Source organism: Danio rerio, chromosome 9 (genome assembly GCF_049306965.1).
Source record: "Danio rerio strain Tuebingen ecotype United States chromosome 9, GRCz12tu, whole genome shotgun sequence".
In the NCBI taxonomy this organism is placed as follows: Eukaryota; Metazoa; Chordata; class Actinopteri; order Cypriniformes; family Danionidae; genus Danio; species Danio rerio.
Genome location: NC_133184.1, coordinates 25,149,128 through 25,170,246, shown reverse-complemented (window position 1 = coordinate 25,170,246; position 21,119 = coordinate 25,149,128). Strand labels below are relative to the sequence as shown.

Below are 21,119 nucleotides of genomic sequence, written 5' to 3'. Positions count from 1 at the left end.
GGATATGGTGAGCCATGAGGGATGAGGTCTGGGCATAACAATCTTGCAGTCATGATAATGACACTTATCTAGTATTGCACCATTCTCAGGTTCAGCTCGAGTTCACAACTGTCACAGCAGTTGGCTGATTAGCATTAGTATTTTGCCCATTATGTGATATGAGGCTCAAGTTAATCTGAGCTGTTAGGTGCAATCACCACACTACCAGTGAGCAGTAGCCGTCAAATCACCTATAATTAAAAGAACATTTATTCTCTTTTTTCAAGGTTAAACTCGCCACTCAAGATCCAGTGTACTCTATGCAGCCTGACTTTTAGCTTATTAAAAAATAACTGTTCCCATTTGTCATGGGATTTGCACGCAAATTCTTTCAGTGTCTGTGGATGATTATAAATGTGATTCTTCTTGCTGCATTTATTAGCAAAGCATACACGCATCCGAGTCTAATGCATGGATCATGGCACACAATAATTAAGTATTAACTTAGGGATTTTTTTATAATAAATGTCTATTTAATTCAGACTGATTTTTTTGTCAGTCTCAGGAATAAATGTTTTTATATCTATCATTTGCAGCACGGTGGCTCAGTGATTAGCACTGTCACCTCACAGCAAAAAGGTTTGCATTTACGGCTAGTTGGCATTTCTGAGTTTCTGTAGATGAGTTTCATAATAGTGTTCTGAGGGCATACAATGAAGTTTGGTACAACTAAACAATAAATACATTATTTGATGAAAATCCTAAACTAGACCACTGCAGTTTATGAGACTCTATTAGTGTTTTTTACTCTGACTTGCACAGAAAGGAAAAATTAACATGAATTTAAATAAAGTCCATCAAATTCTCTGATGTACATAACTGTTTTTCAACTTTTATACAACAGTTTATCCCATTTATCATCTTTATACCACTTAAAGTCTTCTGGCACCTGGATTTGTGAAATATTTATGTCAATTAATTGAATGAAAACATTGGTATTTTTTTTTATTATTCAAAGCAAATTCTATTGTAAACCCACAAAAACTTGATTCAGTTTGCCATTCACTGCCATTTAAAAAAATAAAAAATAAACCACACTGATATGTATGTATAATTTTTGAGCATTTGTAATATATTACACATGAAGTACTCACGGTAAGCACAGCCGTACACCGCCACTCTGAGGCCCACGCGACCACTGGGGCTCCACTCCAAAGGAACAAAGCGGAGGAAGCGGGTCCTGATTGAGTGGCTCAGTTTATGGTGGACCACACTTTCTGTATTCACGTTACCCACAATTCTCTGTAATTACACAAAAATAACAGTTTTTACTTTATATGACTGTAGTACTCTGTGGTGTCACAGTAGTGTTTTAAAGTGTAAGAGTTAAAAATTATTATTTTTTTTTTTTTGTGAAAATGTTGGATATATTGGTTGAAAAGATATAAAAATAAATGTAATAAAACATTACAACTATTAATTAATATATTTATTTTTAACATGAGAGTTATATATATATATTTTAAAAAAAAAAGCTAAATTCATTTTAAAAGCTATGCTGTTCTATTTTTAAAGTGTTTTTTAATAATTAATATAACATTTTCTGGCTGATCAGGCATCATCTTTAAGCTATTTATGTATGAGCCAGTCCAACTGAATTCAAAAAGCAATATTTGTTTTGAAGGTTGTGCCAGTTCATGTAAATGTCAACTCGTTCTCATCTGCCAGCACACATAATTTTGACAGTAATTTGTGTCTGACTCACTTCACAGTTGAGACTTGTACGAGAATCGATGACCAAAACACCACATGGATACAGATGAATCACAAAGAGGAGACATCATTTTTTTTTTTTAAACAGACTTTTCTATGTCCCTTTGAGATAAATAACATCAACAATATCATCACCTCCCCTGGTGAGCACTCGCAGCCCACAAATCCTGTTATGATGCCAGCAAAAACAACAATCTGACGTTAGTGACTTTAAAGGTTCTGCTTCATTCTGCTTGCAGACAGATTAAAAAAAGAAATATTATGCCAGCCAAAAGTACTGAGGAGAGCATGTGTGTAGATAACAGCTCAGCGATCTGGAGTCTGTGGAAGATCTTCTTTAAGATATATCCTTTAACATTTACACTTATTCATTTCATCCAATCTGTGACGTATACACAAATGAGGACAATAGAATCAAATCAAATCAACAGAAGAGCAACAACATATAGATTAGGAGTGTCAAAATTAGGGCTGCATGATATTGACAATCTGCAATTGTGATATTTTTCTGTAATAAATATTGTGATATGAAAACAGCTTCAAAAGATGGTTTTTATAGCTTTATGTGACTGTTTTCTGGGGAGTCTAACAGTATTCAGGTACAGAATTGGTGTAATCACAATGCAAAAACATGCGTTTCTTTTTTGTTTTGTCTCATTTCTTGTCCAAATATCAAACAAATCTTTAGACCAAGTAAAAATTTAGTTTTTTGCTTGTTTTAAAGAAACTATCTGCCAGTGGGTTCCGTAAAATAATCTTGTTTTTGCTTTGAGATGTAGATCTTTGGACTAGTGACAAGACAAAAACTGAAAGTGAGTTGCATAAATCATATAAATGTCCTAGAAATTAAATGATTATATACAATTCTGTAGCTCCTGTTCAACTATAATTCAGACTGTACATTGCAAATCTTTGCGTTGTGACTATTGCAGATGTGCACATTACGATGTCCATGCTGAAATGATATATTGTGCAGCCCTAGTCAAAATTAAACGCTTCTATGATGCATACACAGATATACAAACGAGGACAATACTGTATGGGTTTAATACAGGCCATAACTGGTTATAATGTAGGCTACTGGTGGTTTTCTGAAGTGATTTGTGTCAGTAGCACACTATGGTGAGAGAGACAAAAAACGTGTCCAAAAAACATACTATGGCGAGAGAAGTATATGTGTTCAAATATATGTGCAAGGTGCAATTGCATACTACAGTAAGGGACACCAGATGCGTGTGCAAGCAGCATACCCAATTAACAATTTTTGTAAGTGACACAGTATTTAACCGTGAAATGAACTGTATTTTTCTTTAGGACAGTTCTGCAGTATGTTGCTGTATTTTAAAATTGCATTGTAAAAAAATACTTTATATATATATATATATATATATATATATATATAAAACCAAGTGGTATGTCGCGCAAAAAAGGGGGGTTGTCGCTGGAACACTTCAGATCCTTTTGGAAGGGCACTTTCTATCCAAGACTAAAAAGGACATGTGCACTGCACAGGTTGAGCCCTATGTGTGCATGTGCCTGTTGTCATATCATTCTTATAACCTTGTTATCATTCTTAGCAATATTGGGCCATTACTCATTTTTCCCTCATCATATCCATCTGATTGCTTCACTAACTGCCCAAAGATACACAGATAATCTACTTATTTCTACATCTAACTCTTCTGTACTGAATGGTTATGGCATATTTTTCCATTCCCAATGCAACAGCGTCAACACAAGTGCATTTGTCATTACATCATCACTTCCTCACACGACTCTCATTTGACACTCAGTGACGACAGCATCCTGTCCCTGACTGCTTCTTCCTTTCTTTTTTCCACCTCTGAGATGGAAAAAAGAGAAAACAACAATGGATCTGTCCAATTACCTATCAGCTCACCTCAGCCCAAGAGCGCAGCGGAGCTCCCACCGGATCCTGAGAGATGCCCCGGTTACAGGCTGCCCACGTAAACAGCTCCTCTCTACACTTCATTAGCTCTATTCCTGAATCCACTCCTGCTAGACCTCCTCCTCCTTCATTAAAGCCCCCGTGAACTGCTGCCGTTATCGCCGACTCTCCATGGACCGTTTCATCAGCCCTGTTACGTCTGCAACTGTTACATCCTCCTGTGATTCACCAGTCATCCCTCCACTAAAACCAGTGTGAGTCCACATTACAAAACCTTTATCAGCACCTGCTTCACAATGTCTTTCTACTGAAAGGCTTGAGAAAGTCAATTTAAAAGCGCAGGAGGGGTATTACTGCTAACTTAAATAAAATAAACTAAAATTAAATCAAATTTTATATTTAAAAAAAAAACTTAATATGCATTTTTTTGTAAACTAAATGTATATATATTTTTTTAACAAAATACAAACATTGGCAACAATGAAACAATCAAAACTGGAAAACATAAACTAAACTCAACTGAAAAAATAATACCAACAAAATAAAAAATAAAAACAACAAAAACAATAATACAGCTAATTTAAATTATTAATATAACCATAAATAACTAATCATAAAACATGACTGTAACAAACATTTCCAATTAATGTTAAAGATGGCAGTTTTCTTCAAAAGAAAGTGGCTTTAGATCTGCAAAAGTGCTCATCGGGGCTCCACTGACCGCTCAAAACATGAATTACACTCCGTCCCCAGAGAAGCGAGGGCCCGAGAGTGTCAGAAATAGACAGCACCTCTGAGCCTCTGTGACCATGTTTAAATGAGAGCTAAGACAGCAAAACGGTCCCCAGACAACTGACAAGAAGCCTTTTCCTCTCCTGCTTTCCTCTCTTACTGTCTCCACTGTGCATCGCCTGCTCAAAGAAACATCATAAATGTTTTATTTACAGTTGTCCAGCTGAGCAGAAAACAGGCAAAATATCTAAAGGGATCCAAAGGCCTGGCAAGTGACGATTCCATCATGTGAGAGCTGTAGGGCTGCACTAGCATGTGTACAGTGAGCAAAGTGAGAAACTGACGCCTGAGGTGATTTTGAGCACACTTCTCCTGCCATTCTGGCTCTGGCTCGTCACGGCTAAATGAGTCGCAGACTTTTACATCAATTATACTTTATGGGACCCAAATGGGCTCAAGCTTTAAAAAAGCTAATCTAACAAAAGCATAGGCCCTCCAATCGATTGCCTATGGGACTGCTCAAGCCTCCGTATAATGTGAGCGCTGAGAGGTGTGGAGGAGAGATGGAAAGAGAGAAAGACAGACATATAAAGAATTGAGTAAATTTAGATGAAGTGAGAAGTGAGTTTTGGCCATGAGACTCAGATGAAGATGAACTGACAAGAAAGGTTTATACAGTTTTTTAGGGGTGTCAGTCAATTACAAATATGCTGGTAAAACAAATAGTATTATATATCAAGATTTGCTCAGAAAGGACTCAAATGCAGTTAATTAAAATATAATATTTTGTCTATGCATATAAATACATTGGATAAACATTTCAAAACAACATATGCTTATGGATTTTCATGTTTCGAACCTCAAAAGCTCTAAATTAAACTAAATAAACTGGAAAGTACTTCAGATAACCTATTTAATATCAGTAAAGGCTGTGCACTAACATTAAAAATATATATGTGATACAATGCTCTTATTGTGTAGATACTGTGAAGAGGCTTAATAGACCACAGCCGATCTTTGATCTGTACAGACTAAGCCCACATATTCAGTATGCATGTGATCTGCATATTAATTGTTAACGTCAACCATCATCTGCTTCATAACAAAAGGTTAAACATTAGATTAACATTTTACTAACAATAAAAGAAACATCCGGAAAGTATTCATATTGTTTCACTTTTTCCACATTTTTTATGGTACAGCCTTATTTCAAAATGGATTAAATTAATTTATTCCCACCAAATTCTACACACTTTGTGAAACAAAGATTTTGAAGCTGTGCAAATTTATTAAAATTAAACCTGAAAAATCACATGTACATAAGTATTCACAGCCTTTGCTCAGTACTTTGTTTATGCACCTTTGGCAGCAATTACAGCCTTAAGTCTTTTTGAATATGATGCCACAAGCTTGGCACACCTGTCTTTGGGGATTTTTGCCCATTCCTCTTTGCAGTACCTCTCAAGCTCTGTCACTTTGGATGTGAAACGACGGTGTACAGTTATTTTCAAATCTCTCCCGAGATGTTCAATAAGATGTAGATCTGGGCTCTGGCTGGGTCACTCAAGAACATTCACCAAGTTGTTGTGAAGCTATTCTATTAATATTTTGGTTGTGTGCTTTGGGTCATTGTCTTGCTGGAAGATGAACCATTGCCCCAGTGGTCAAGAGCACTCTGAAGCAGGTTTTCATTCAGGATGTTTCTGTACATTGCTGCATTCATTGCTTTCCCTCTATCCTGACTAGTCTTCCAGTTCCTGCTGCTGAAAATCATCCCCACAGCATGATGATGCCACCACCATGTTTCACTGTAGGGATGGTATTAGCCTGGTGATGAGCGCTGCCTGGTTTTCCATCTGGGCACTCTACCTTACAAATGGCTGATTGGTGGATTGCTGCACAGATGGTTGTCCTACTGTAAGGTTGTTCTTTCTCCACAGAAGAATGCTAGAGCTCAGACAAAGAGACCATTGAGTTATTGATCACCTCCCTGACTAAGGCCCTTCTCCCTGATCAATCAGCTTAGATGGCCGGCCAGCTCAAGGAAGAGTCCTGGTGGTTCCAAACATCTTCCACTTATGGATGATGGAGGCTACTCTGCTTATTGGAACTTTCAGAGCAGTAGAAAGTTTTCTGTAACCTTCCCCAGCCTTGTGCCTCAAGACAATCCTGTCTCGGAGGGCTACTGACAATTCCTTTGTCTTCATGCTTGGTTTGTGCTTTGACATGACATATTGTGCAGCCTTAAACATCGTATATAGACAGGTGTATGCCTTTTCAAATCATGTTCAATCAACTGAATTTACCACAGGTGAACTTCAATTAAGCTGCTGAAACAAGAATGATCAGTGGAAACAGATTGTACCTTAGCTTAAGTTAGAGCTTCACTGCAAAGGCTGTAAATACTTATGTACATGTGATTTTTCAGGTTTTTATTTTTAATAATTTTGCAACAATTTAAAAAAAAAAATTTTTTACATTGTCATTATGGGGCATTTTCTGTAGAATGTTCAGGAAGTTAATTATTTTAATCCATTTTAGAATAAGGCTGTAAAATAAAAATTAAAAAGTGAAGAAAAAAAAATCGAAGTGCTTTACGAATGCATTGTACCTGCAAGCAATTACAGTTATAAATAATTTCTGTAAATACATCTATACTTAAATTGTTGACCCATATCACTACCACTTAACCCATATTTTAACCTAGCCATACTACTGAACCTGTCACTAACATTAACCACATTTCATCTAATTAGCTACAAATGCATTTTTAACACATTAACATAAATGCATCATGCTAATAATTTCCTTAATTTATTGTTTACATTCAGTAGCTGTAATCTTTATCAACTACTAGAAAGCATGATGGTTATCACCATAAATCAAGTATTTTTCCTCAAATAAACGAAGTAGAATTGATAGTTTTGTGCATCTTTGTCATGAAGATAACAATTTTAAGTCTTAAAGCATTTTATAAGTTCAAAGACAAGTGTAAAAATGGACTGTTTTATGTTAAGGCCTCAATGATCTTCTTGAAATAAATGCTACTTTCTCCTTTAAGGTTCATTATTGAAAATGCTTTTGTGTCCCTCCTAAGGACCATTAGGCCTGTTTCACTCATGACGAACCTTTAACATGCTACCTTATTTTTCTCCCTCACATTTTTTGCTACCTCACATTTTTTTCTCCCCACCTTTATTTTCAGGAGTGTAAATCTTCAATAATGGACATAATTGTAAATAGTAGTTGCCAATAGTCATCATTATACTCTTAATAGCCAGGGAAATTATATTAATTTTTTTTTTTTTTATTAAAATGTACTCACTATTTGCTTACTTGTATCAAACCATCATGAGTTTTTTTCTTCTGTTGAATTAAAAAAAACAGATATTTTGAAGAAAACTGAAAACCTGTAACCACTGACTAGTAGGAAAAACAAATACTATGGAAGTTAATGTTACAGGTTTACAGCATTTTTCTAAATATGTTCTTTGTGTTCAACAGAAAGAAGGAGTAAACTCATAAAGGGTTAAATCAAGTAAAGGGTTAGTAAATTATGACAGACTTTGTTTTGTTTTGGGTGAACTATGCCTTTAGGAGAATTCTATTGTGTTTCAATACATTCTAGAGAAATCAGAAAGCTACTGTACTGTATGTGTCAAAAATAGGCTCAGATCTAACACTAGGCTTACACCTTCTTCAGCTTCACTCCTGCTAAGTGCCGCTCACTCACAGCGTGTGAATACTGCAACCTGTTCATATGGCCACCAAAAAAAAAACTTCCAGGTGTGGTGTGAATCAGGCATTCAAAGTGAGAATGCAAGATTAAAACCTCTTCCGTGAGACCAAATTGAAAACAGTAACTGTGAAGATTACATCAAAATGACCAAAAAGTAAAAATGTTAAGAAAAAAATTTAATAAAAATGTTAAATAGAAATGAAAAAGAATTGGAAAATTCATTGAAAATCAAAAAGTAAATGAAACTGACATATAAAGAAAGAAAAAGAAAAGAAAAAGACAGAATAGAAAAGACAAGGAAAAAGGAAATATGAAAACGGAAAAAGGAAAAGGGAAATTAAAAAAAAGATAGGAAAAGAAAAGGAAAAGAAAATAAAATGTAATAAATTAAAGGAAAATGAAAAAAAGGAAAGAGAAACGGAAAACAAAAAAGAATGGAAAAGGGAAAAATGGAAAGAAATGTAATTAAAAGAAAAAAAGGAAAAGGAAATTAAATTAAATTTATAAAATTAATTATATAAACTTGAAAAGGAAAGGAAATAAAAGGAAATGGGAAAGGAAAAGGGAGAAAAAAGAAAAAGGAAAGAAAAACAAAAAATAAAGAAAAAGAAAATGAAAAGAAAAATAAAAGAATAAAGAAAATGGAAATTAAATGACATGAAAAGAAAATGAAATGAAATGAAATGGAAAGGAAAGGAAAAGGAAAAAAGAAATGTAATAAAATAAAAGCAAAATTGAAAAGAAAAAGGAAAGAAAGGGGAAAAGTAAAAGAAATGGAAAAAAGAAAGAAAAAAGGGAAGAAAATAAAAGAAGAAGAAATTGAAAAAAAAAAGGTAAATGGAAATGGAATAAAACTAGATTAAAAGATAAGGAAAGAAAAAAGGAATTGAAATTAAATTAAATTAAAGGAAAGAAAATAAAGGAAAATAAAGAAAAGGAAATAAAGGGAAGAGAAATTAATAGAAAGGAAATAAAGGAAAGGAAGAGAAAAGAAATGAAGGAAAAGAAATAAAGGAATGGAAATAAAGGAAAACAGAGGAAATTTAGGAACAAAAATAAAGGGAAAGAAATGATAGGAAAGGAAAGGTAAAAAGAAAAAGGAAGAAAATAGAAAAGAAAATAGAACGAAAGAGCAAAAGAAAATATAAAGAGGAAAGAAAAAACAAGAGAGAAAATTTACAGAAAAGGAAAAATAGAACATTAGACGAGGAAAAGAAACAAAAAGAAAAAAAGAGCAAGCAAACTGATACTTCATGGAAGTGCCTCAAAATAATGACTGTCACTTTTAACATGTCATGCTACACACCTGTCATGCACACACACGCACACACACGCGCACGCACACGCACACATCTCTCTCTCTCTTCATATGTTTCTCTCTCACACACACACACATATATAAACTGTCAGAGAAAAGAAAATGACAAAGGACAGCATGAATGCAGCTCAGTATCTGGATGCCCCACAGGCTGTAAGGCGTAAGAAATGACCGCTGTGAGGCCCACAAAGCCAATGCAGTCAGCAATTTTCTGTCAACGCAGGCGAATCCTGTTTCTCCAGCAGGAGAAGACGGCAATACAAGATGAGAGAAAATGAAGACAAAGAAGGAAGTGTGTCTGGGAAATTTCAACAAGATACATGTCAACAGCTATATCTGCTTTTATAACACTAGTCTGTCTTCAGTTCACCAGCACCATAATGTTCACAGGACATAAGCTCTATCTGGATCTCAGATGTTAAAATCACTTGAAGGTTATTAGTAACATTAGTACATTATTCATAAAAGAGCTATGCTGACCTTAATGTCAACAAGTGCTTTATTTGATTGTCTCATTAATACAGTCATTTAAATTCACTTTTATTTATTTTATTATATTTTTATTTTATTATTTTAGTTTTATTTATTTTGAAATGTTTAATTTAATAGTTTTATTTTTGTGTAAGTTATTTAGTTTCTTTGTTGTTTTACTGTAAAAATATCTGTAAATCAGCAGTTTTCCGCATTTTCTGACTTTTTGTTCTTTTTATGCTTTTGACTAACCAGGAATAGTGAATTAACTGTAAATTTTCAAGTAGCCTCCTTTTTTCTCCATTCAGTAGTTGTTTATTACAGCATTAAAATGAAAACAAAAATCTCAATTAACAGTATCTGAAACTTTTTAATGTTAAAGGTGGAGCTGTTAGTTTATTCAAATTAATTAATTGATTAGACTTAAAAGTACTGCAAAATGCATTGTCAATTGTTAATCCCAAACAAATCTCACAATGAAACACATTTACAGATTTAGGCAGATTAGATTTGAATTGTAGACAACATCCCTCACAACATCCTTTATAACATAGACGTTATTGAAAAAGCAGACTTAAGGCTGGGTGATAAAACCAGTTTCATTATATTATCATTATATAAATCAGTATATATACTGACTGAACACCATTGTCATTATCGATAAAATAAAGTCGGTACGAAGCTTCGGTATAAAGCGCTATCCTGAATTTTTATTAAAAATGGTTGATGAATGCATGTCTTGGAAGCAATGCCAACTTTTCTAAATGCTATGTCGGGACTGCAACGCGCTTCACACTTTGTATGGAATATACACATCTCCGTAATAATGCAGACTAATTAACTCATACAAACACAGTGGATCCAAACCTGCAGCACTTTACTTTATACTTTTCTCCATAAACTTGTATCAGTGCTGCAGCAATGGTTTGTACGTTTGTTGCCCACTGAAAATGGCTGATGGTCACCTAGTTACAAAAAAAAGCAGGGGAGCTTGAGCACAAGTGCAAAACACATTGAAAATTGTAAAGGAAACCACGCACTTGCACTTGTAACTTTAGTTCCCCTTCGGGGGGAACTTCAGCACTATAAGTGGATTTGATTTGTAAAATCCACGCATTGGGAGGATTCGGATCAGAAGCCGCTTGTCTGGAGAGTATTGAACGGGCCAATGAATGAAATTAATTGGCAGCGTAAGCTTGCGCAGGTTTGCGACATCTGCAATTATCTCAGCATATAAGCACACCTGAAGCCAGCAGACGCCTTCCTTTTCGCTTCAGATCCTTTCTGAGTGAGTCGATGAGGGTTCCTCTTGCTGATCAGCACTTCAGAGCGAATGAGTGTGTCTCCCGGTCCAGAGTGGGTCTTCGCGGTGGCAGACGGTCGAGCTGGGTTACTCCCTTGCCTGCGGTTCTTTGGGTCCGGTCCTCCAGAGCGGTGCGTATAGTTGCAACTTTCCTAAAAGAGCAACACAGTCGTGCAGCACGTCCTTTTCAGGATGGCGCTCCGACTGTGCGTTTCTGGATGCGGGGGTTTCCTGGCTCCGGATGATGGACACGATCACTGCATTGCATGTTTGGGGGTCCAGCATGTTAATGCGGTGCTCGCGGGCGGTTCATGTCGTCATTGCGATGCCATGACCGTTGCACAGCTAAGATCGCGGCTAACTTTCGCAAGAGAGCGAGCCACCCCAGTTGCCTCCTGTTCTAAAAAAGCAGCGGGCGCTCGGGCAGATCTGAGGGTTTCAGCGGGAGATAATCCGCCGCCCACGGGCTCGCGGACCTCTCGCTCCTCACGGCGCTCCATCCAAGCTTCGGGTGGTGAGAGTGATCCGTCTAACCAGATGGTAGCTCTCACACTCGCTGACACCGGAGATCAGATGTCCTCCGCGGCATCGGAGGGTGGGCTTTCACTGTCCGACGAAGATCCGGACCCGCTCGCCCCCTCCGGGCAGGTGAGCGCTGTCAAATCGGATCCTGAAGCGGACATGTTAGCCGTGCTTTCCAGGGCTGCTTCGGCCGTGGGGTTGGAGATGGTTTATCCCCCAGCTCCGCGGCCGGACCGACTAGATGGGTGCTACGTAGAGGACCAGAAGGCGAAGCCTTCGAAGCCTCTCGTCCCCTTCTTCCCGGAAGTGCACAGTAGGCTCACGCAGTCTTGGAGGGCACCTTTCTCTGCCCGTGCTGCGTGTGCCTCCGCCCTCACCGCCCTTGACGGCGGAGCTGCCAGGGGGTATGAGGCGATCCCGTCAGTGGAGCGCGCTATCGCGGTCAATCTTTGTCCGCGCGGCGCCTCTACGTGGCGGGGTTTGCCCCGCCTCCCGTCCAAAGCCTGTAGGTTGTCTGCCTCCCTCGGAGCCAGAGCTTATAAGGCTGCGGGCCAGGCTGCTTCTGCTTTGCACGCGATGGCCCCCTACCAGCGCTACCAAGCGCAGGCGCTGGCCGAGCTGCACGAGGGCGGGTCCAACCCAAGCTTATTACATGAGCTGCGCACCGCGACCGACTATGCTCTTCGGACTACTAAGTCCGCCGCGTGTGCGCTGGGGAGGACGATGTCCACACTTGTGGTTCAGGAACGCCACCTCTGGCTAAACCTGGCCGATATGCGCGACGTTGACAAAGTTCGCTTTCTTGACTCGCCCATATCCCAGGCTGGCCTGTTCGGCGACACCGTCGGTGAATTCACCCAGGAATTCAAGGCGGTGAAAGAGCAGTCGGATGCGATGGGCAATGTCATCTATCGGCGTGGCCGTAAGCCCGCTCCACCCGCCGAGCCATCCACTTCCGCTGTTCCTCGCCGAGGGCGCCCGCCAACAAGTGCTGCCCCGCCCCCGCCTGCGCCTGCGCCTCCGGCCAAGCGGGCGCGGCGTTCACCTCGAAAGCAGGCAGCCCCTCCTGCCCAGGGCGCCGTTAAGTCCGGTAAACGGACCGCGAAGCGTCCCTGAGACAGGCCATCCGGAGAAGAGGAAACTTGCTCTTTCCCCGCTGGAGGGCGGGGCCCCGATAACAACGGTACTTTTCAGTGCCACCAAAACATCAGTAAAAGAGCACTTTTTCCCTTCCCCGGATGTGACTGCACGAGTTCTGCCAGTCCGGGACGCGCTGCCTTCCGGCTCGCAGACTCTACGTGCTTCGCCAGTGGCTCACGAGCGCTGGGGGGACGGTCTCCCTTCCCTCAGCCCTCCAGCCCCCTCTCCGGAGTCAGGGTGCGGAGCCAGAGCGAATCGCTCTCCTCCAGCTCTTCCGCGGGACCCTCGTGCTTCCCGGATCAGCACACCCACTCCGCGCTGCCCCACCGCTGGTACGTCAGCGATTGTAGCGATGACTCCATTAGCGAGGGCTCTGCCTGCCTGGTTAGCGCGGGCCAGCCCCTCGCGGTGGCTCATACGCACAATCAGACTCGGTTACGCGATTCAGTTCGCGAAACGGCCCCCCAAGTTTACGGGCGTGTATTTCTCCAGGGTCAGCCCCCTGTCCGCCCCTGTCTTGCGAGAGGAGATTGCTGCCCTCCTGGCGAAGGGTGCAATCGAGCCGGTTCCTCCAGCCGAGATGGAGAGTGGGTTTTACAGCCCATACTTCATAGTACCCAAAAAGAGCGGTGGGTCACGGCCAATCCTAGATCTGCGCGTTTTGAACCGCTGTCTGCACAGGCTGCCGTTCAGAATGCTCACGCAGAGGCGCATTCTCCAATGCGTTCGTCCTCGGGATTGGTTTGCAGCCATAGACCTGAAGGACGCGTATTTCCATGTCTCCATTCTTCCACGCCACCGCCAATTTCTGCGGTTTGCGTTCGAGGGTCGAGCGTGGCAGTACAAGGTCCTCCCCTTCGGGCTCTCTCTGTCTCCGCGGGTCTTCACCAAACTCGCGGAGGGTGCCCTGGCGCCCCTTCGGCTCGCGGGCATTTGCATACTCAATTATCTCGACGACTGGCTGATTTTAGCCCACTCGCGGGAGCAATTGATTATGCACAGGGACAAGGTGCTTCGGCATCTCCGCCTACTGGGGCTTCAGGTCAACCGAGAAAAGAGCAAACTCGCCCCCGTGCAGAGGATTTCTTTTCTCGGGATGGAGCTGGACTCGATCACCATGGTAGCGCACCTCTCCGAGGAACGCGCTCGCCTGTTGCTGAACTGTCTGAGGGAGCTCGACAGCAAACTAGTGGTCCCACTGAAGTTCTTTCAGAGGCTCCTGGGGCATATGGCATCCGCAGCCGCCGTCACGCCGCTCGGGTTGCTCCATATGAGACCACTTCAGCACTGGCTTCACGATCGGGTCCCCAGACGCGCATGGCACGCGGGCACACACCGGGTCTCGGTTACTGCGCTGTGTCGCCGCGCCCTCAGCCCTTGGAACGACCCCTTGTTCCTACAGGCCGGTGTGCCTCTAGGACAGGCGTCCAGCCATGTTGTTGTTTCAACAGACGCTTCCAACACGGGTTGGGGGGCCGTGTGTCGCGGGCATGCGGCTGCGGGCCTCTGGAAGGGTGCCCAGCTGCATTGGCATATCAATCGCCTAGAGCTGTTGGCAGTGTTCCTCGCTCTCCACCGCTTTTTACCGGTGCTGGAGCGGCAACACGTGCTGGTCAGGACGGACAGTACGGCGGCGGCGGCGTATATCAACCGCATGGGGGGTATGCGCTCTCGCCGCATGTCTCAGCTCGCCCGCCGTCTGCTCCTCTGGAGTCACCCGCGGCTGAAATCGCTGCGTGCCATTCACGTCCCAGGCACGCTCAATCGTGCAGCCGATGCGCTCTCACGACAGCTGTTACGCCCTGGAAAATGGAGACTCCACCCCGAGTCTGTTCAGCTGATATGGGCGCGATTCGGGGAGGCCCAGATCGATCTGTTTGCTTCCCCCGAGAACGCTCACTGCCAGTTGTTTTTTTCCCTGACCGAGGGCTCTCTCGGCACGGATGCACTGGCCCACAGCTGGCCTCGGGGCATGCGCAAGTATGCGTTTCCCCCAGTGAGCCTGCTCGCGCAGTTTCTGTGCAAGGTCAGGGAGGACGAGGAACAGGTTCTGCTAGTTGCGCCCCTTTGGCCCAACCGGACCTGGATATCAGAGCTCTCACTCCTCGCGACGGCCCTCCCCTGGCGGATCCCTTTGAGAGAGGACCTACTCTCTCAGGGACAGGGCACCATCTGGCACCCTCGCCCCGATCTTTGGAACCTCCACGTGTGGTCCCTAGACGCGAGGAAGACTTAGGTAACCTACCGACTGCGGTGGTTAATACCATCACTCAGGCTAGAGCCCCCTCCACGAGGCGCGCCTTTGCCCTGAAGTGGAGTCTATTCACTGAATGGTGCGTCTCTCGCAGAGAAGACCCCCGAAATTGCCAGATTAGTGTTGTGCTCTCTTTCCTTCAAGAGAAGTTGGACAGCAGGCTGTCGCCCTCCACTCTCAAGGTTTACGTGGCCGCCATCTCCGCTTATCATAGCGCGGTAGCTGGCGGCACCGTGGGAAAGCATAACCTGGTCATCCAGCTCCTTAGGGGTGCTAGGCGAATTAATCCATCTCGCCCCCCTCTCATGCCCTCTTGGGATCTCGCCCTCGTTCTCACGAGTCTGCGATCCGATCCCTTTGAGCCACTCGAATCAGTATCTCTAAGATTTCTGTCCCGGAAGACAGCTCTGCTGGTTGCGTTGGCCTCCATCAAGAGGGTCGGGGACCTGGAGGCATTTTCGGTCAGTGACTCGTGCCTGGAATTCGGGCCGGATTACTCTCACGTCATCCTGAGACCCCGCCCCGGTTATGTGCCCAAGGTTCCTACCACCCCCTTTAGAGATCAGGTAGTGAACCTGCAAGCGCTGCCCCCGGAGGAGGCAGACCCAGCCCTTTCTTTACTTTGTCCAGTTCGCGCTCTGCGCATTTATGTGGACCGTACTCAGAATTTTAGATCATCTGAGCAGCTCTTTGTCTGTTATGGCGGTCGGCAGCAGGGAAGTGCCGTATCGAAACAAAGATTATCCCACTGGATTGTGGATGCCATTTCACTCGCTTATTCGAGTCGAGGTCAGCCGTGTCCCCCGGGAGTTCGTGCACACTCCACTCGGAGCGTTGCATCCTCTTGGGCGCGTGCACGCGGCGCCTCTCTAACAGACATCTGTAGAGCTGCGGGCTGGGCGACACCCAACACATTTGCAAGGTTTTACAATCTGCGAGTGGAGCCGGTTTCCTCAAGGGTATTAGGTAACCCTTTGGTGATTGAGGAGACAACTCGGTAGGGTGTTGAAACACGCTTGCTGCGCCATTCTCCCTAACACGGAGGTACGTGCGCCTTTGTTATCTGTCAGTAAAGTTCCCCGTCAGGTGAGCCCTGCAGATTCCTCCGTGGCCCCCAGCACTGACTCAGCGGAGGAGTCACTTGCTGGCCCACTACGTTGTAGGTCTGCCCGCTGGTCAGCCCGCGTTTTGGGTATAGGTGCCTGCTATGCGTGATCCCCACTAGGCGATCCCATATGCTTATTCCGCCACGGTTAAGTCCCCCCCCTGGGCGGACCCGTGTCTTCCCTCTCCGCTAACCACTCTTTTGCTATGCGTACTCCCCCTTTTTAGGGCTAGTCCATATGTAAATTCTGCCATCTATCCCCCCCTTGGGTAACGGATGGCCTCCGCAGCGTCCTCCCTATCGGGATTGCACGCTTCCCAACGTACTGTCGTATTTCCTAGAATTATCTAGATGCTCACGACTTCCCAAAAAATATATCTAAATCCGTAAAACTTCTGTTGAAGTAGGATAAATTAGGGCCAGGGACACGTTGGAGGACCGCGCCCCCCATGATGTGGGTGCGTCACGCTTGCTTGACTATCTCCTCATCGGGGGTGTTGGTAAGGTGCAGTCATTATGGCGCTTTCAATGGGCTCCCAATGCGTGGATTTTACAAATCAAATCCACTTATAGTGCTGAAGTTCCCCCCGAAGGGGAACGTTCGAGGTTACTAAAGTAACCCTTCGTTCCCCGAGGAGGGGAACGGAAGCACTATACTCCGTCGCCATAATGGCTGTCTCTTAGCTGTTTGAAAGTCTCTTCAGCTTAAAAGGATGGCGTCTGCTGGCTTCAGGTGTGCTTATATGCTGAGATAATTGCAGATGTCGCACACCTGCGCAAGCTTACGCTGCCAATTAATTTCATTCATTGGCCCGTTCAATACTCTCCAGACAAGCGGCTTCTGATCCGAATCCTCCCAATGCGTGGATTTTACAAATCAAATCCACTTATAGTGCTTCCGTTCCCCTCCTCGGGGAACGAAGGGTTACTTTAGTAACCTCGAACGGTCAGAATTAAGGCTGATTTTAACACATGCAAAAATGAGTGCGGTGGCAGGCAGCAGTGAAGAGATGCACTGTAAATAAAAAAAGATGTCACCAGAGTGGCTCTTTGGTTTCTTGTGCATCCCAGCCACTAGCACCCCATCTGAAATAGTTTTTAGCATAATAGTCATCCAACTTCATAATTTGTGATGTTGCAATACGCATTTAAATAATGATGGTTAATTCCTTTACTTGAAAGCTCAGATTTGATTATCATAATTTGTTATGTTGACAGAGTTTGAGGTTTACTGTATCGTTTTTATTGACATCTTACAGATGATGATCTACCTTAAAGTTTACTTTGATTGCTCAGCATTTGCACTTTGCACACACTTTAATTTCCATGTATTAACATTACTTATCAAGTTTAAGAGTCTTTTTAACACTTATGTTTATTGTATTATAAAGAGTTCACATATTTTGTTTAAATATTTTTGTTTTTGACTATTAAAACTATTAAAAGTGGTAAAAAATCCTAATATTCCTAAATGTATTGTTAAAAAAGTATTCAATAATTATTGATACCGAATGATATTAAACATGATATTGTGATCATTTGTTTGCAAAATCGTCCAACCCTAAGCAGACTCTGAAAAAAATAAGATCATTCTGTATAATAATTAGACCTGAATATTGTGTTAACATTAAATGACATTTTTACATTTTCATTAATTTGAATGTATTTTTAATGTTCATAAAGACGGTGTTGGTTAATTCATATCTGTTAACGTTGTTTTACCAACACAATTTTAAAGCCTTGGTATCCAGCTAATGTATAAAAGTCTCTCCTCTTACTGGTTATTAATTAAAAATACGAGAAACACGAACTCCTACAAGATGTACTTGTTTCTTCCACTCAATCTTCCTCAGTCTCACAGCAAACACTATTACACATCAACAGCAGCAGCAGCACAGACTGCAGAGAGCAATTATCTGTCACTTTGGGGAGCCCATTCACACCTTACACAGGAAGACCACCTCTGACATACAGCACAGAAAACAAGCTGCAGACACAGTACAGGTACAGCACTCGCTCAGCACTGGCTTGACAACAAATTAAGAGCGCCGTTTTCCTTATTCTTTTTTATTGGCAACTCATTCTTTTTTAAAACACTTTTTTTTTTCCTCACCTAAACCTTTGTGACCTTTGTGAAGGAGCTTTTCTAATATTCTTTCACACTTTACTGGGGCTTGTCACATCATGCTAAAACAAGAGTTCTTTTTAAGATGAGAAAAGATTTAGCAGATGCAGTTTCATGTTTACATTCATGCATTTTATCCAAAGTGACTTACACTGTAAAAGATGCTTTCAATCATGCATGCAGGAATGCTAAAACAGGAGTGCTAAGGATCTGGAAACATTTGTTGTCTCCATCTTTTTTGCTTTAAAAATATGCCTGCCCGATGTTTGATCGTTGCATAAAGAGATAGGGGAATTATACCAATGGCACAGGATTATTATATCATTGTGCTTTAAAAGATTAGCTCCCCCTAAATGTAAATTATGTTAATAATTACTCTCATAAGGTTCCAATCCCCTGAGACCTTCGTTTATTTTCAGAACACAAATTAAGGTATTTTAGATGAAATACTATGGGCAGTACAACATATTGCCATTAGAGTCAGCAGGAATATATATATATATATACAACTATTGTATTTCTTGTAGTAAACATGCACCCTGACAAGCACAAAAAGTTTTCTTTGAGCTTCATATGATTACAGTTGAAATCACATGGAATATTTTGATGTTTTTGGTTCTTTTTCTGGACTTTGTTTTTCCATTGACCCTTGGTGTCTATGGAGAATGAAGGTCATTATGCTGACACAGAGGCATCTATAGTTCCACGCTCTTTTGAAAAGCACAATCTCATTTGAATTTAAATCGACAATCACCAAAATAGCAAATTTAGGATCTAAGCCTAAAAGGGGCAGTTTCCAACAGTTATAAAATATTATTTGTGTGGTATATTTATCTGAAACTACACTGTACATAGTAGGGATGCAACAATACAGTTAGCCCATGGTTCAATACATACCTCGGTTTTTTAACACAGTTTTCGGTTCGGTTCGGTTTGGTTCAGTTCTCATGGCTTGACACGTGTTTTTTTTTATTCTATAGGCAATAGGAACAGTAAGAGGTTAAGGAGAAAAGAATAAAAACGATTTATTGCAATACTCATTTTGTTTTACTTAAAAGCCAAGAAAAGTACACTAGTTCCTAATACTGAAATCTCACAGCTGTTGGTAGCCCATGTACATACTGGTGAACACATAAAGTCCTACACTTCAAAAATAAACATACATGTGAAATTAATAAAGATACATTGGGCATTTCAAATAAACAAATTTGTACTTAAGTAAACATAAATGAACCATCTTAATTATCTCAGTGCTGAACAAATGCGAGACTGTAGTCTGTAACGCGGATCGAGTGCTCTTATAAAATGACAAAAGCCTGCATCTCCAATCACTGAAAACGGCTGCAAATCTTTAGCAATTAACACCCGCACTGTCTTTTTTATTTTTATGTGTCTCTCGGAACCAGTTGGGTATGTTTGCTTGAAAGATTCAGCGAGGGACTGTTGCTATTTGGAGGACTTTATTACCTTCTCTGCTATCCTGCCTTCAGACAGTGATATTGCTAGGTGATGGCGCTGCAGATGTGCAGTCATGGTTAAACATTTAAAACAATGCTTGCACACAGTTATTTTTTGTTCACCAATTTTTCTTTTATTGGCATTATACTTACCGGCAAAGCCGAAATGTCCTCACACCGCAGATTTGAAAGACGGCGACGCTTTCTCATACTGTTGTCTCACTTTGCCGGCGCTTCCTTGTACTGTTGCCTCAACCTCACTTTACCGCCGCTCGCAATGTTAATGTGTGGAATGATGGTCAAGCGCCCCTCAACTTTAGAGCATAGTGATTGGATATTTACTCGCGGGGAGGAGTTTCCTCATCTCAGCTCATGGACTTACAGGCACAGTCAATTCAGGGAGATATAAAAATCGCACAAATTTGCGATGCAAAGCTAAGAAAATTTAATTTAAATGCAAATTTAAATGCAAAGCTAAGAAAACCGCAATTCACAAGCATGTATTGAACTGTGGAGATCGTACCATACGGTTCAATGTTATATTGAGAACCGTGGCATCCCTAGCACGTACACACTCTAGGGATATCAGAGGCTTATTTTACATCTTGTAGAAAGAGGCAGAATTGGTCTAGTCTATTAAGCTGATTTAGCAAAAGTATAAAATTGGCATGACTATTTAACATTTTAGGTGTAAAAACTGTAAGATAATAATACATATTAAAGGGTCATGAAACCCCCTCGTTTCAGCAGGGTGTTTTCACACGTCTACTTTGGAAAAAGTCAGAAAAGTGGGCGTGTTCAGCTCTGTTTAGGGGGGAGTGTCGGAGGAACTAAAGTGGGAGGGTGTGGGAGTGTCTATTTGGGCACGCGCGAGTTTCAGTCAAAATACACACAGGAGAAAGTGATGGTGTTTAACCTACATGGACATCTGTAGTCGAATTATTTGCCAAATTATTAAATGGTGGACTTTAAATGCAGTTTGGCTCTTTCATTCAGGGAATTCATTCATGCCCCTCGCGACAAACGAGATATTTGACTCGAGGATCTGCTCTAAGCGTGTATTTTTCATGCAATGTTTGATACCGCACAGCGAATGAGAGAAAAAAAACTCTGCATTTTCCCAAAACTTAGATGCACACGCAGGTAGCGTCAGAAAGCCGCGTGTGTTATTCTGGTCACAAAAGGCGGTGCTAACATGTTTGCACTCAGTGCAATAGTTAACTTAGTTCGATACGAACAAACTGAATAAACAAAGAGCACTGGTCGCTCACTTACCAAATCTGTAGAGACAG

At 41.8% G+C, this 21,119-nt stretch overlaps 1 protein-coding gene across 3 annotated transcripts in view; it reads right to left on the bottom strand.

Moving 5' to 3' along the window:
- cntnap5a (contactin associated protein family member 5a) overlaps positions 1 to 21,119 on the bottom strand; it is a 141,351-nt gene that overhangs the window by 76,458 nt on the left and 43,774 nt on the right. For all 3 annotated transcript variants that reach the window (XM_073912676.1, XM_009304680.4, XM_068223603.2), the window contains one exon: positions 1,134 to 1,281. Coding sequence is in view for 2 of the 3 variants with exons in the window: in XM_009304680.4 (XP_009302955.1) it covers positions 1,134 to 1,281 (148 nt within the window). In the remaining variant the exon portion in view is untranslated. The remainder of the gene's footprint in view (positions 1 to 1,133; positions 1,282 to 21,119) is intronic.